Raw genomic sequence first — 14863 nt, forward strand, 5'->3', positions numbered from 1 at the left:
ACAAGAAAACAGTTTACAGTTTGTCACAGAATGTGCGAAATATGGAAATGTTAGCAGGAGTTGATGAAGGCAGTCTCTGGTGAGGGGAGGGGGCGGGGGGGGGGCAGGGAGAGCCGGTCAGCTCGATGGGAGGACTGGGTGGCAGACTGGTCCATGGGAAGGAAGGGGAGGCCGGTCTAACAGCAGGGGAAGGGGTGGGAGGGGGGCGATGCAGGCGGCGGCTGGTGCAGAGAGATGGAGCTCCGGTGGATCTGCGGAAACACAGAGAGAGTGCGAGACACCAAGGCCAAACTACAAAGTGCAGCAGAAAATGACAGTTCAAAAATATACTGAGGAGAGGAGAGGAGAGGAGAGGAGAGGAGAGGAGGGGAGAGGAGAGGAAAGGAGAGGGGAGGAGAGGAGAGGAGAGGAGAGGAGACTAAACCGTGACATTCAGCGTTCAGCAAAGTGACTGTGGCCGCCGAGGACATACACGTTCGCAAACTAACCACTAACTGATAACAATATATCTGACCAATTACTTTCGGTTTTTAATCTTTTTTTTTTTAACACACGTGCAGACTTCCACTCGTGCCTTCAATCATATTTCACAGCAAAAAGTTACACAGGAGGACTTATGCTGCGTTCACATGGAGTCCGGTAAACGGCAGACGGCATGCCAGACTCCATGTTAGTGGACGAGAGAACGACGGTAAAACTTGGGGGAGGCCGGCAAAAAAATACTGTGGACGGCAACGGCAAGCAGCAATGCCATCCAGAGTTCAAATATTTCAACTTTTGCCGTCTGCCGCGACGGTAAACTCAACCAAACGTGACGTGTGAGTACGAGTCTGTTGACGTTGCTGTAGCGGGGTCAGCCCTATGTTCCCACAGCCCAATGATCCCACAGCCCTATGTTCCCTCATTTCTAAGAATTTTTTTTCACAGAAAATTTTGAAAATTAGTCCCTATGTTCCCTCAGCCCTATGTTCCCACAGCCCTATGTTGCCTCATTTCTAAGATTTTTCTTATTTCTAAAGGTTTTCTCAAAATGTTTTCACTTGCTCGAACAGTGGTCGAGTTACCGCTATTAACCGAATGGCGCTAACGTTACCAAGCGGCTATCATAAATTACCCCACTAATAATGTCCGGAATTCCTGGTGTACTTACTGTACAAAACTTTCTCATGCTTTGTTTACTACTACTAACACTATTTGTACACTGTAGAAGTTTGTTGTCTAAATTGCACTAACTCATGGAGGTGAGTTTAATTTCGGTATAAGGGTTCGTCACTCAACGCTATGTTGGAGAAACGGTGTTGGAAGGGGTCAGCCCTATGTTCCCAGATTTAGCTAAAAGCTACATTACATCTGTAGTCAACTGCTACTGGATAATAGGTTGGGTGAAATTGACTACCAAATTGGGAGAAATGGGGATAAAATCTGATGCAAATTGATGATAAAATAAATGTGGGAACATAGGGCCTAATTTTGGAAAGAAAAAAAAAACCTTAGAAATGAGTGAACATAGGGCTGTGGGAACATGGGCACGCTCCCGCTGTAGCAACATGGTGATGCGTCTTGCCGTTGTGCCGTGCCGTCCGACAGTTTGTTGGTTTTTACCGTTCCGTCCAGCGGCATTTGCCGTCTACCGTCTGCCGTTTACCGGACTCCATCTGAACGCAGCATTACAGGATGTGTCAGTTACGCAGTGCGGTCCCATGAAGGACGATCAGAGGACAAACATACTCCGACATTGATACGGTATGATCAGCTGTAACAACGGCGCTGTGCTCTCCAGCCAGTTCAGCTGCAGCTCTACAGCTGTCAGAGGAGCCTCTGCTGTCCCTCTCTCTTCAGCCTGGTGTTTGGCTGCACTTTGTATAAGAACAGTTCAACATTGTAAGATGTAGCCTAGCTGCTAATGCTAACTAGCACGTGAGTGTTTTGTAACAAAAAAAAAAATACAATACGTCGATCATCCTCCGGGGTCACAAGCACAGACACTCAATAGTGTGTTTGAGCCAGGTTTGTCCGCTTTCGCATACCGTATTCAATGGCGATGCAACATGGCAGCCTCCGGTGGGTGCACCGCCACCTATGTATTTGTAAACAACTTATTCTGAGCTATGAGACAGCTTTTATTTGTATGCGGTTGTGATAAGACTTCGGTAAATACGTATATGAAATCAATATTTGATTTTTGCTAATAAAAAGCCAAATAAGCTACACACTGTCCCGTTAACCACCTTACTGTATTTAATTGCTGTTGCTGTCAGCACTGATCTGGAACGTTTTAATTATGAAACAGTAATGACATAATTAATTGTGTGGCTGAGTAGTGTCCGAAAGCTCGCTACATCGTCCTCTGTATTCCCAGTATAGTGACTGAGTATGGAGTAGTGAATGAGTGAGTGATTTTCTCAAGCTTTACCAATCTTTCTAATAGTTACCAATTAGTTAACCAAATAAAACAGCATGGTTTCAACAGGAAGTTGAAGTGTAGCAGCCTCTCAATGATTTGTGTTTTGTGGCGATGATCCCACAACGCTGTGGAGGCCCAACTGTGGCAGGGCAGAACATCTCGATCAGATCTTGTGTTAAATGTCTGTAAACATTAACCTGTAAAATGTTACCACAGTCTTCAAGATTAAAATTGCAGAGTTACTTAACCACACCATGGCATGTGACATTTGAAAAAACTGTTTCAGTCTTCTATCAAGCAAATCATTCTACATTTGTGGATTTCCCATTTTTGAGGACTTGTCTTGGACTGAATTTGGACTTTTTCACATTTTCTACTTAAAAAAAGAAGAAAATAAGTAAAACAATTATACACTAATGGGCTGTAAATCCATAGTCATTGAATTGAGCACTAAACTCTTGGTATCAGACATTGTTGCCCAGCTCAGGGGGCCAAAAAGCATGCCAGGTGTTGAGGAGCAGAAGGAGAAACAGCAAACGACAAAGATCCAGACACTGAAAAGAAAATGGGCTCCTTCGCTCCCACTTTTTGATGATTCCCCCCCCATAGAACCCGTTGACCTGGAAAAACTGCAGCGCGGGGACGATGACCAGCCACACGGCTCTTCAAATGAGCCACAGAACAAATGCTCTTTTCACCCTTTTAACTCTGTCATGCAGAGAGGCCACTTTGCAGCAGCATCGCCCATTGTTTGTCTTTCCTCTGTTTCATAGAGACAGACAGTGAGAGTGTGGGAGGTGAATAGAGGACACTGGTGCTTGCACAAACCCATTTTACAGTCAAGGGGGAAAATCCGTGTGTCAGGATTTGTGCCACACCACCGTCAGCAAGAAGATGTTTCCCTGCACGTCAGGATTACTTGAATAAATGAATAGGAGGCGCTTGTTAGACCAACTTTTGGCTTGTGACTTTCAAACTACTCTGTCTAATACAACTCATGTCACTGCAGCTGCTGCTGGAGTTTCAACCACTTGTGCCAGAAACCTTTCTTGGCCAATTTATGTGGACTAGTGTTATTCATGTAGGCAGAATGTACAGTGTAATGTACTGTAGCCAACATATACTTTTTGCCTAGGTTTCAACTTTGGCACTTCCTGCAAGCACCAAATGTCAGTGGTCAGACTCTGTAGAGTTAATAACCTCTAACAGTGCGTTCACACCGGGCGCGAGTAAAATATTCGCCTCACTCAACTCGCTCGAGTTTGCCCGCTGGAATATTTGTTTTTACTCGCTTCATTCGCGTCGCGCCATTCGCGTCATCCGCAATCGCGTCCATTCGCGTCTGTACATTGACTTTGTATGTAATCTTATCGCGTGAAAAATTCGCCTGAAACGTGCGCTGCTCAGGGACTGGGCAGATCTGTCCCACTTGCTTTCTCCCAGACTCCGTTGTTGGAGATCTCCTACACAGTAATAGAAATACACTCCCCCCCCCCGCTCCGCTCGGTTCGAGCGCGGCTGAACCCAGCTTGAGCTCACAGGGGCGCGAGGCTGCTGCAGCCGCCGCTCGTGCTGACAGCTGACTGAGGGAGATGCTTTGGTTGGGCTTAGGCAATGAAGGAAGGAGTTGGTTAAGTTTAGTAAAAAGACCAGGTAGAGGCTAGACAGGCTAGAAGCATAATGAACGTTATATGTCATTAATATTAAGTATTTGCTTGTTTTGCAGTTAATTATGCACATGATCCGTTTGACCCCAAAAAGGACAAAAGGATCACTGCACATTTCGCACTGCACAGCCTCCGGTTCCTTTCTGATTACGTCCGTCTGTCCGTTCGGAGTGGGGAGGTTTCCCCAATAGCCTTTTCGGAATAGCGGGGTCTTTAGACAAAATAGAAAACCCCACTATTACGATGAATGGAAGTCTATTTTCGGAAAGGCGGGGTTTCGGAGAGGCAGGGTGTAACCGACTACTACTTACTGTAAAGATATAAACACAATGTATGTCTATGCATTTATATTGATTCTGGCTACCGGTTTGTTTTTGACAAACCCAGGGGTTCACATCTGCCAACCACCATACAAACAAGACCAAGGGTTTGAAAAAGTGGTACTACTCATTTTTGGGGTCTTTTATTATCTATTTTCTGGAGGCTTCAGTTAGGCCTACTTACTTGTCATGCAATCCACTGCAACAAACTGTGCGGTAGCTACAGGATGAGAGTATGAAGTAAGAACTGGTGGGAGAGAGTAATTTTAATGGAATTTGGTATCTCTTTGAAATCTAACAGTTGACCCCAGCTGTGTGTGTACCTGTCCTGTTGCAAAATGCAGCGAACTCCCACAGGACGTGAAGGTGCATATAGGGTTTGATAATACGACTAAAACAGGAATACTCCACATGTCTTAATTTGATTAGCGTTTCCCATATGACCTTAATCAGAAATCACTGATCTTCTCATCTCTACTTCCGAATCAGAGTATTGTCCTAATCAGATTAATATCAGAGTTTTGTTGACCATGTAAACATACTCATTTTCAGCCACCGTACTTAACTCATCCACTGGGGACAGACAACCACAGCCACCATCACAACACCGCTCACAAACACATCTGCCTCAAGCTAGGAGAACTTACCAGTGTTGAGCATGTTCATTTTGAAAAGTAATTACTTATAGTTATTAGTTACTTTCCCCAAAAAGTAACTGAGTTTGTAACTGAGCTACTACATTATAAAAGAAACTTAACCAGGAAAAGTATTGCGTTACTTTTTAAAAAAATATATAAAATACTCAAATATGTCAAATTACTTGGACTCTTCCCCTTAAAGGTGTACAGAAATGGCAGTTTGTCCTGTTTGTCGCGCCGAGTTGTCACGAGCTGCAACACGAGTTTACCCGAGTAAGGAAAACGAATTTGATTGGTCGTTATCGAGCGGGCGGGATATTCAAAGCTTGGGGCGAGCCCGAGCTCTGTGTGTGTGTGCGTGTCTCAGACGTTTGAATGACGGATTACGGATCCAATATCAGTGGCTGGTGAATCATGTACAGGCTGACGTATAATCCGTGCGCCTGCATTATCCAATGCGAAAAAAAAAATACACACTTTCATCCCGGATTTACTTAAAAATAGAATTTTGCACAAAGTTTGGCCTACATCGTCTGATAGATGAGTTATCACATTAATTTTATGATCCAGAGTGGGCTCAAATTCAGTTTTCTTTTCTGTACACCTTTAAAGGTGTACAGAAATGGCCGTTTGTCCTGTTTGTTGCTACTAGTTGTCACGAGCTGCCGCACAAGTTTACCAGAGTAAGGAAAACGAATTTGATTGGTCGTTATAGAGCGGGCGGGATAAGCTTGGGGCGAGCTCCGTGTGTGTGTCTCAGACATTTGATTGACGGATCCAATATCAGTGGATGATGAATCATGAGCAGGCTGACGTATAATCCGTGCGCCTTCATTATCCAACGCGGAAAAAAAATACCACACTTTCATCCCGGATTTAATCAAAAATAGAATTTTGCGCAAAGTTTGGCCTACATCGTCTGAAATAATTATGAGTTAACACTAATGTTAAGACCCACAGTGGGCTCAAATTCAATTTTCTTTTCTGTACAGCTTTAACCACCCAACCATAACCCTAACCTCCTGTTTATCTAAAACAATACTGAGTGAGATGGTTAGTTCCAATGCACACTTTAATGACTTGAGTCAAGTAACTGTGAGCAATGAAACATTTTATTGTCAGTAACAGTAACAGCATATAACAGGGGAAACAGTAACTTTTTTGATTACTTGATACTGAAAAGTAGCGCCGTTATTCCCATCACTGAACATTAGCAACAGTCAACCCATAAAATGCAGCAGGTAAACAAAAACTGAACCAAGCCAAGACTCCAACACAACACAAATGTTAGCACAAGTGGCTCCTTTGCAAACAGAAGCAGCGGCCATCTTGGGGTAAAGTTCCGTCTCCGACATGACTGGGGCCGGCATGTTGGTTGGAGGGGAGCGTGCCTATGTTCCCTCAGCCCTATGTTCCCTCAGCCTTATGTTCCCTCAGCCCTATGTTCCCTCTGGACTCTCTCTACCTATCTGGACTCTGTCTATCTGGCCTGTCTAGCCTCTACCTGGTCTTTTTACTAAACTTAACCAACTCCTTTCTTCATTGCCTAAACCCAACCAATGGTGGGACCAAAGGGCTGTGGGAATAGGGCCTAATTTTCAGTGACAACAAAAGTTAGAAATGAGGGAACATAGGGCTGAGGGAACATAGGGCCTAATTTTCAGTGACGACAAAAGTTAGAAATGAGGGAACATAGGGCTGAGGGAACATAGGGCTGTGGGAACATAGGGATGACCCCGGTTGGTTGGGGATGCTGCTTGAATTCCCGTTTAGCAGGTGCTAGTCACACAAATTGTTGGGAACTTTTCCTAAAACAAGAACCCTGAAGCAACGCTGTGTGGTTTGTCCATATATTTGCATGTTTGTGTAACCCTACATGTACAGTACAGTAGTGTGCACAGGGAGGGGGTAGGGGGGGTGGTGCCCCCCCATGGCCCAATTGTTGAAAAACATGTGCCAAAGTGCCCTCTTGGGAGCCAAGCCAAAATGCGTGATAAGTGTCCTCTTCATTGGTGAGGAAGTGCTGTATCTGCCCTTTTTTTTTTCTTTTTGCCCCTGCCCTTCAAAAAGTCTGTGCATGCCACTGTTTACAGTAGACTGTTGTCAAACAGCCGCAGCTACAGCTCAACAAATGACAACAGAGGGCGGAGACTTAATGATGTGAAGCAACACTTGGTAGTTTCTTGACCTTAAAATTATGTTTCTAAACTCACTTAAGTGGTAGAAAAACGGTGAATAGGATGAATCGTGTCACCACTGTAGCCTGAGCGAGGTTGCGCCGGCTGCAACTGCACTATGTAACTTTCTTGTGCGGGTAGGAACACCGACTCCCTCTATGACCCTGACAAGGGAGTGAGATTCTGGTGGGGAATTGTAGGCTACAATTCAACATTAATAATATCATATAATATAAGAATACAATATTTAAAGCAGAAGTAAGTGGTCCGGTCGTTTTCGCTAATGCTGCGTTCCAGGCAGGCTTTTGAAATCGTAAATTACAGCTTCAAGTCACAACTTACGACTTTGTAGCGTTTCAGGCAACCCACTCGTGTTTTTCCGACCTGTTTTACCGGTGAAAGTCACTATAACGGCCACTCGTAACTTCCGACCGGTGAACTCGTACCAGATCGAACTGGTACCACTTCACGGTCGGAAAAATACTAGTTTCCTTGAACGCACCATAACAGTCCTCGTCGCTACGTCACCACATTCACGGCGTTCCTTGGCTGCACACACAGCCCTGCATGCCGTTCTCTCTCCTCATTGGATAAAAACTGTAGGATACGATAAATGTTTTCTCTTCGGCTCAGAGCAGAGCAGAGTGACTGAGAGACCCGTGTTTCAGTCCAAACACTCTATGTAAGTGATTGCTGTCGGAAGATATAACTATTTAAGACTTATATTAACACAAATATATCACTTACTTCTGCTGTAAGATATCTGTGTTCAGAAACTACATAGTGTTGTTTTAAACAACCTCCACTTTGTAAACGTTGTGTCTGATATATACAGTAGCCTACACTCACTAATAACTTTATTATGATCTCATGTGCAATTATCTATCTGGTTAAATATGTGGCAGCAACGCAACACAGATAGGAGAAACTTTTTGGGTTTGTTTTTCTGATGGGTCACAGATTTCAGCTCTGTATTTTCAGCCGTTTTTTTGATGGCTGACAAAAACCAGTTTAAACCAGTTGAGGTGTGAAGTGATGATGATGGCTTTCTTTCCTCTGTTCCAGAAGCATTTTTTCAACACTTTCAATGTGTTTATATGTCAGTGCAGGTCAAACATAGGTGAATTACTTGAACAATGAGCCTGCAGCATTTGTGCTGTTTCTGCTTTTTGCACAGTACACAAGGGAGGACAAATGGTGGGAGCTTTAGCCAAATGTGTGAGCGTGAGCTGATCTCACACCATCAACATTAATTGATGCATTCTGTAACATCATAGACATGAAATACTGCATCAGTGGCACGTAAACAGAAGCTGTTGCTGTGCAGATGGAGGCGGTTGAGCCCAGTTTGTGCAGGAATGTTTTGATTTACATCCATGGTGACTGCTGAGGTCTGTTCCCAGATGTAGTGGGTGTTTAGACACTTTGCCAAGCGTTACACAACTCCCGACTCCCGGTTCAGCAGAAACAGCCGTTAGAGGACACAAAGTGCTGCTTTTTCACTGTTTACTTTGCTCCTGGAATAGCCCAGTACAAAACCAGTGAACCACTCCCTGGCAAACAGACACTGTTATCTCCAGGTCCTTATATGGCTTTTCAACCAGCAGCCATGGACACATCACTTAGCAAATTATAAAAAAAATTAAAGTATGTTCTGACCAGCACAGAAAGCTGTGTGCACGCTGAGACATACAGTTTCAAAATTAAGTAATACAGTCATATTTAAATTATATGTTATATATTGGTCCCGGTCCACACTTTTTATGAATGAGAAGAAACAATGACCCCGACACAGAACATTTAGGCTGCAAGAGTCTATTTTATTGCATTTGCAATCACAGGGTGACAAGGTGAAAAATGTTTAACAAAAGGTGTGTGGATGGTGAATGCGCCACAATGTGTCTTTGCGCACCACAGTATTACAAACACAGAACAGTACAAATGTTACAAAAAGAACAAAAGAGCTTATCAGTTGCATCATTATCTTTTTTTTTTTTTTATATTTAATTTTTTTTTTTTTAAACTTTCAGGTCTTTTTGTGGTGGTCAATAAAAATAAAAAAAACACGAGGTTACCAAAACAAAAATAAGTAAGGCAGCCTATACTACAATGAATGATATTACAAAAAATAAAATAAAATAAAAAACTAAAGGTTGTAAACGGGACATCCTCCCGTCACCTAGCGTTGGTCGTTGGTTTGATTTCCCCCCCGAGGTGTGGTGTTGATCATCGGAGTGAGACTGCAGGATCAGGAGGAGGTGGGACTTCCTGCGTCGCTGCTCTCACTCACTTGGCGTTGCATAACCATCTCCCTGGCAACGCAGGTGATCTGACCATTTGTCACCACACCGGGGACCCCCGCCCTGAGAGACGAATAAAAGAGAGAAAGTTAGGACTGACTGGTTTACAGTAACAGGACATGGCTAAGCTAACAGAAACCAGGGTTGATTTCATTGACAACAGGTTTAAAGGGGAACTACGCAAGTCTGGTGGCTTTTTTGCTAACAAAGCAAAACAAGCAGTTTTCAGTCAATAGACGCTAGGTGGAAGGTAGAGAGCCTCCATTCTCCCATTATCATGTCATTGAACCATCATAATTACTCTGAAGCTGTTTTAATCTAGGTACAAATCTTGCATAGTTCCTCTTAGGTGCCAGACTGGCACAGTGACTCAGCTTTATATAACATAATGTACAAAGCAAGCCCAGACTTGTCTGCAGGGTAGAGGTGAAGTAAAAACAAGTGCATTCTCCATTACAGGCAGAGTTTTATCACAAAACTAAAGACTATTATCTGGATAAAAGGAATTAAGATACATTGGCACTGAGAACAAGTCAGCAATATCTGAGCTTATACTGACTTCATTTGTGCCTCCTCAGTCAGTGGGGTCATCCCTGGCTGCTTCCCAAAGAAGAAACTGGACCACCAATGGCCAGAGTCCTGCTTGGGGAGTCCTGTGGAGACACATAATAAAAAAAAAAAAGGCATGAAGCTTCAGCGGCGACTCCTGTTGAACTTTAGATTCGGAACATGATCTTTGGGTATTCAGGACAGTGTTTTCCCTGTCAACTATAAGTACACCAATTCCCATTAAAGCTACTTGGCTCCTCCTGATAAGCTGAGGATAGTACCACTGAGTGCACCCCGCTCCCCCCTCCTCCCCCCACAAACTGCATGTTTGGCACCGTGACACACTTTTGACTGTGACACTTCATTCAGTCACTCAACAGCTGCATTTACATTCACCCTCTTAAATACATACAGCACAACTGCTGTGTGTGCCAACATTAGTTTCTAGGTCAAGTCGGTTCTCAGATTAGTGGCAGTCAAAGAGCACATGTGTTCTCCGGTATCCTGCACTCAGTTGAACTAATTCATTTGAAAAGTTTGATATACAACTCCTGTGCAATCCAACGAGATTTTTAAAGGAAAAAAGGGTCACAGTGCCAAGCTGAATTTAAAATGACAATTTCATACAGAAATTGTTTATTTTCCTAGTTATTTCAAGTCATGTCAAACTTTATACCGTCATTTTGTTCATACCAAGGTAGAAACAAAAAGAGAAAGCGTTTCTCGCAGATCGATTAATAAAACACCAGCAATAAATATGTGCTAGAAAGTCATTAAATAGATTTAAATCAGATAAATAAGTAAATAAAAAGGACGAGAAAAGAAAAAGAGCCACTGATATACTTGTTCCATGCAAGTTAAGCAGTTATTTAAGTCACATGCATTGAACTGTCTCCGAGTGTTCACACCCATTTTTCCACCCTTTCACCTACTTTCACAGACAGCTGGGTCAACTATGTGTGTGTGTGGCAATTTTTCGCTGCCTGAAACAATCTGACTCCCTGGCTAAAACAGGCGCGCCAACTCCAACCTCGGCCAGCCTTTCCCTGGCGGCCCAGATGGTTTTCCCCCTCACACACTGATCCAGGATTACTGGGCAAGTCAGCAGATATTAAATGGTGCAGAGGGTCATGTGTGTGTGTGTGAAGTTAACTGTTTCCTCGTGTAGCAGGAGCTGAGCGACGCCTCCTGTTTTAATCCTGCCATCTGAATCCTAACACAAAGAGCTGAATGCGAGGAGAGAAAACATTCGCCTGAAGACGGGGGTTTCCTGTTAGACGAGAAAAAGCCAGAAACGGCTCGAGTTCGGCGTGTTCCAGGATGACTCGGCCACGGTGACTACGTGTGTGTGATCTGAGGCAACAGCTGACTCAAGCGCAGTAATCCTGAGGTTGCTTCGGCTCAAGTCTATGAGCAATGGTATGACGTGGACTTTAGCAACAGCACGAGCTGATATGATGAAATTGTTCGGAAAGAGGAAGTGAGCGGGCAGAAAAGAAAACGTTCCGACAGAGACAGAAAAACATCTGGAGCCGATGCCGTGACTCTCCTGGGACTGAGCAGAACACACTGTTCCTTCTTAAACCCATAGTAGTTTACACGTGATTAGTCATTATGTGTATTCTGTCTTGGTGAAGGGTGCTTTTTTCTTCCTGACCTGAAAACAAAACAAACTACACACTCAAATAACCTAGCAGCAGCTTTAATCCAGTGCACGTGGAGCACAAAGTTTGAGTTTAACCGCTAATCGCCCACAGTCAGAGGCTTTTCAGGCACAAAAATGTAAAAGGATGTAGTGAACATGCTACGAAAACACATCACAACACTCTTCTGTTACATTTCCATACAAACAATCACACACCTGGATGGTGAGGAATGACCTCTCCGCTGTACTCCGAACTGCCGCAAGAGCTGCTGCTGGATGTAGAGCCGATGCGCCCTGCAGGAGAGAGGGTGAGCAGAGCAAGAGTTGGTTTAAGACGTAACAACAACAACACTGTCAACCAGATCAGTGACACTTTTCATTTATGAACCCAAAAGGGACAATTTTTCTCTCATTGATACCCAACCCCCCCCCCCCTAAAATGGGAGCGGGTGTAGGTGGCACAGACACAGAACATTTCAATCCATTTTCCCTGAGTTATATAACCACAGCCTACGGGGGAAACTCCCAACACTGATGCATGAGATTGATTAGATTCCCAGGGACAGGCTACATGTCCAATGAGTTTAGATTCTGACTGTAAACAGAAGACGGTGGCCTGACAAGACATTACTCACATTACTTTTACTACGTCATAAGCTACAATCATTTTGGGGCTTGTTTGAGCGTTTTTTTTTTTTGATGGCATGAAAAGTCGGGATATTTCACCTCTCAACATTGTTAGCCAGAAAGCAAATTGTACAATCTGAGAAATATGAAGAGGCTCCTACGTTGGAAATGTGGCTGAGGGAGCTGGGGAATATATTACATTTAGAGAAAGTCAGGTACACTATGTCAGCTAAAGAGGATTTTTTTTTTCTTTAAACCTGGCAACCTTTTTTTCTATTTAATATCTGGAAGTTAACTTAATGGTAATCTGTCTCTGTGTTTCGCCTGATTCTTTCACCTTGAGTATAACCCACTATAGTAGTCCTGATTTACTCAGGGAAAACCAAACAATGCCCTCACTGATATGACTCCTAACGTTTTAATTATATCTACATGACAGTGATTTATCTACTAAGGCTGCAAATGATTGAACGTTGCAAGGAGCTGGTTTTGCTCCCGTGTCCTGGTGTGGTCAGGGACGAGGAGGACAGAGACACTCCACTCACTTCGGTAGTAGTCAGTGGTCGCCACAAGTGAGCCGCCTGCTGGAATAGCTGCCATTCTTCTGTTGTTGGTCGCTGTGTTTTGCTGATGGAAACCTGGAGGGGAGGAGGAAACAGTGTGAGCAAGAACCAAAACTGGGCCACATTACTCACCATGTTCATGTTTTCCGCACATGAGGGTTTCATTACCATAGATAAAAACTGACAACTCCTCTCATTTCAAATTATTGTGTTGATAAATCATTTAGCGATCTGTCATTAACAGGTAGTTAAGCAGTTACCGCTGTTTAACTGCATATATAAAAAATAAAGCCAGACCACAGCGAGGATGTTGTCAGCTGAATATCTTGTGTGCTTTGCATTGTTTGACAATCAATGCTAGCATGCGGCGAAGTTAAGCTCGTTAAAGGTCCAGTGTGTAAAATGAGGGGAAAACAGTGACATTTAGCATTCAGATTCTATTATTTATCTATTAAATAATTCTATAGTTTATTTATGAACTTGAAACTCTTGAAACGTGCTCTCTGGTTGGCTGGATTTTCCATTCCGTACAAACGGAGGAAGATGGCAACACTCTCCAAGCAAGACCCTTGTTATATGTAGTATAAAAGAAGAATTATACGGCTATGAAAACCAAACTGATTTTATCTTATAGCGATTATACACTCATACAAATATATTCACTGGTAGTATATTCAGATTTTGTCAATCAATCTTGACAAATATTACACACTGGACCTTTAAATAATTGACTGACGAATAATACACATAACCCCCTCAAACAAACAATAAAAAACTACAACATTTACCTTTGGTAGACTTCAACAGTGGAATTATTTAATAAAATAAAATAAATGAATTACCAAATTAACTAACTGCTTAATCAGTCAATCCATTGTGTACTTATAGCCTATGTGGCACACAATAAAATATCACAAAACATCCCACCCCCAAACAAACACACTCAAGGCTTCCAACAAACCGCCCAGGTCAACGACAGCAGCACAATGCATAGTGTAAAACTAAAAAACACAGCATCATCACTAATATCCGTTAACAGTCTCGTGAGCTGCGGACCGCTGCACGGCACGTTCACAGCTGACGTCATCCCACGGTTTGCAGGGGTCTTGTTTACATCAGGCTGTCACTGCACCAAGGCGACATCTTTACATTGTTTCCCCCTTTAACTGATACGTGACAAATATGAAACTAAAATCGTGCTTTGGGGACATGGTGGCCGTATTATAACAGTGCCTTTGTTATTTTAACGGTGCCTTATGGTTGGGAGGGATGTCTTTATCCTGTACCGAGGACATTAAACACCTAACAAAGACCATAACAAAATCGCTACAAATCTGTGGACGTGAAGCTGTCAGCCACAGTGTGTGAGTGGACGTCATTGTTTCGTTATTCTGTGAGTGAAATCCTGAAAACAACGAGGAAACTAAACGTTAACTCTTCCGCGTCTGTTGACCAAAACAAAGACCCGTACAGCTGCCATTAGCTCAAGCTAGCTAGCATCGTTAGCTCCGCAGAAACCCACCACCCAACAACCCGCTCCCGTGTCCCCACCATTTTACCACCCCGCGATAATAACAGTACCCCCTCCTCACCTTTTAGTGACCCAGACGTGCTTGATGTTCCGTAGCACTCAATTCAACTCAGTCGGCGAGAGGCTGGGGGAGTGGACGCTAGGCGACGGGGCCCATTTGAAAATAAGTTTTGGGTAAATGTAACCCTCCAAGGTCCGAGAGGATATCGACACGGCTTCTTGTCCACCCCGGACTCAGCCTCGCATTTTTATAGGGATGGAGTGACGTCGAATCAGCCGGGGGCGGGGCCCAGCAGTCGGCGCTTCCCTCGACCCCTCCCATGGTGCCCCCCTCCGCCCGTTTTGTCGCCGCAGCGCCGCCCTGCGGATGCATGGCCACAACAACACAACAGTTTACTTACTTTACTTTATTTTATATCATTTATTAAACATCATTAATTAC

At 43.7% G+C, this 14863-nt stretch overlaps 1 protein-coding gene across 1 annotated transcript; it reads right to left on the bottom strand.

Annotated features, from left to right (window-relative positions):
* Positions 1-9005: 9005 nt before the first annotated feature.
* On the bottom strand, positions 9006-14555 carry LOC146984074 (pancreatic progenitor cell differentiation and proliferation factor B-like). The gene is made up of 5 exons (XM_085780906.1): positions 14483-14555; positions 12873-12965; positions 11917-11994; positions 10066-10159; positions 9006-9569 (listed from the first exon to the last, which is right to left on the bottom strand). Exons 2-5 carry the CDS (start codon positions 12925-12927, stop codon positions 9455-9457), a joined length of 342 nt encoding a protein of 113 aa, XP_085637032.1. The 5' UTR covers positions 12928-12965; positions 14483-14555; the 3' UTR covers positions 9006-9454.
* Positions 14556-14863: the final 308 nt, after the last annotated feature.

Source organism: Trachurus japonicus, chromosome 7 (assembly GCF_045865225.1).
Source record: "Trachurus japonicus isolate A0001 chromosome 7, Traja_1.0".
In the NCBI taxonomy this organism is placed as follows: domain Eukaryota; kingdom Metazoa; phylum Chordata; class Actinopteri; order Carangiformes; family Carangidae; genus Trachurus; species Trachurus japonicus.

Excerpts from the sequence above, each read along its gene's own strand:
- LOC146984074 (XM_085780906.1), bottom strand. The coding sequence starts at position 12,927 with ATGGCAGCTATTCCAGCAGGCGGCTCACTTGTGGCGACCACTGACTAC. Across the intron at positions 11,995-12,872 it reads GACCACTGACTACTACCGAA|GGCGCATCGGCTCTACATCC; the intron begins GTGAGTGGAGTG and ends TCTCTCCTGCAG. Across the intron at positions 9,570-10,065 it reads ACTGAGGAGGCACAAATGAA|GGCGGGGGTCCCCGGTGTGG; the intron begins GTCAGTATAAGC and ends TTCGTCTCTCAG.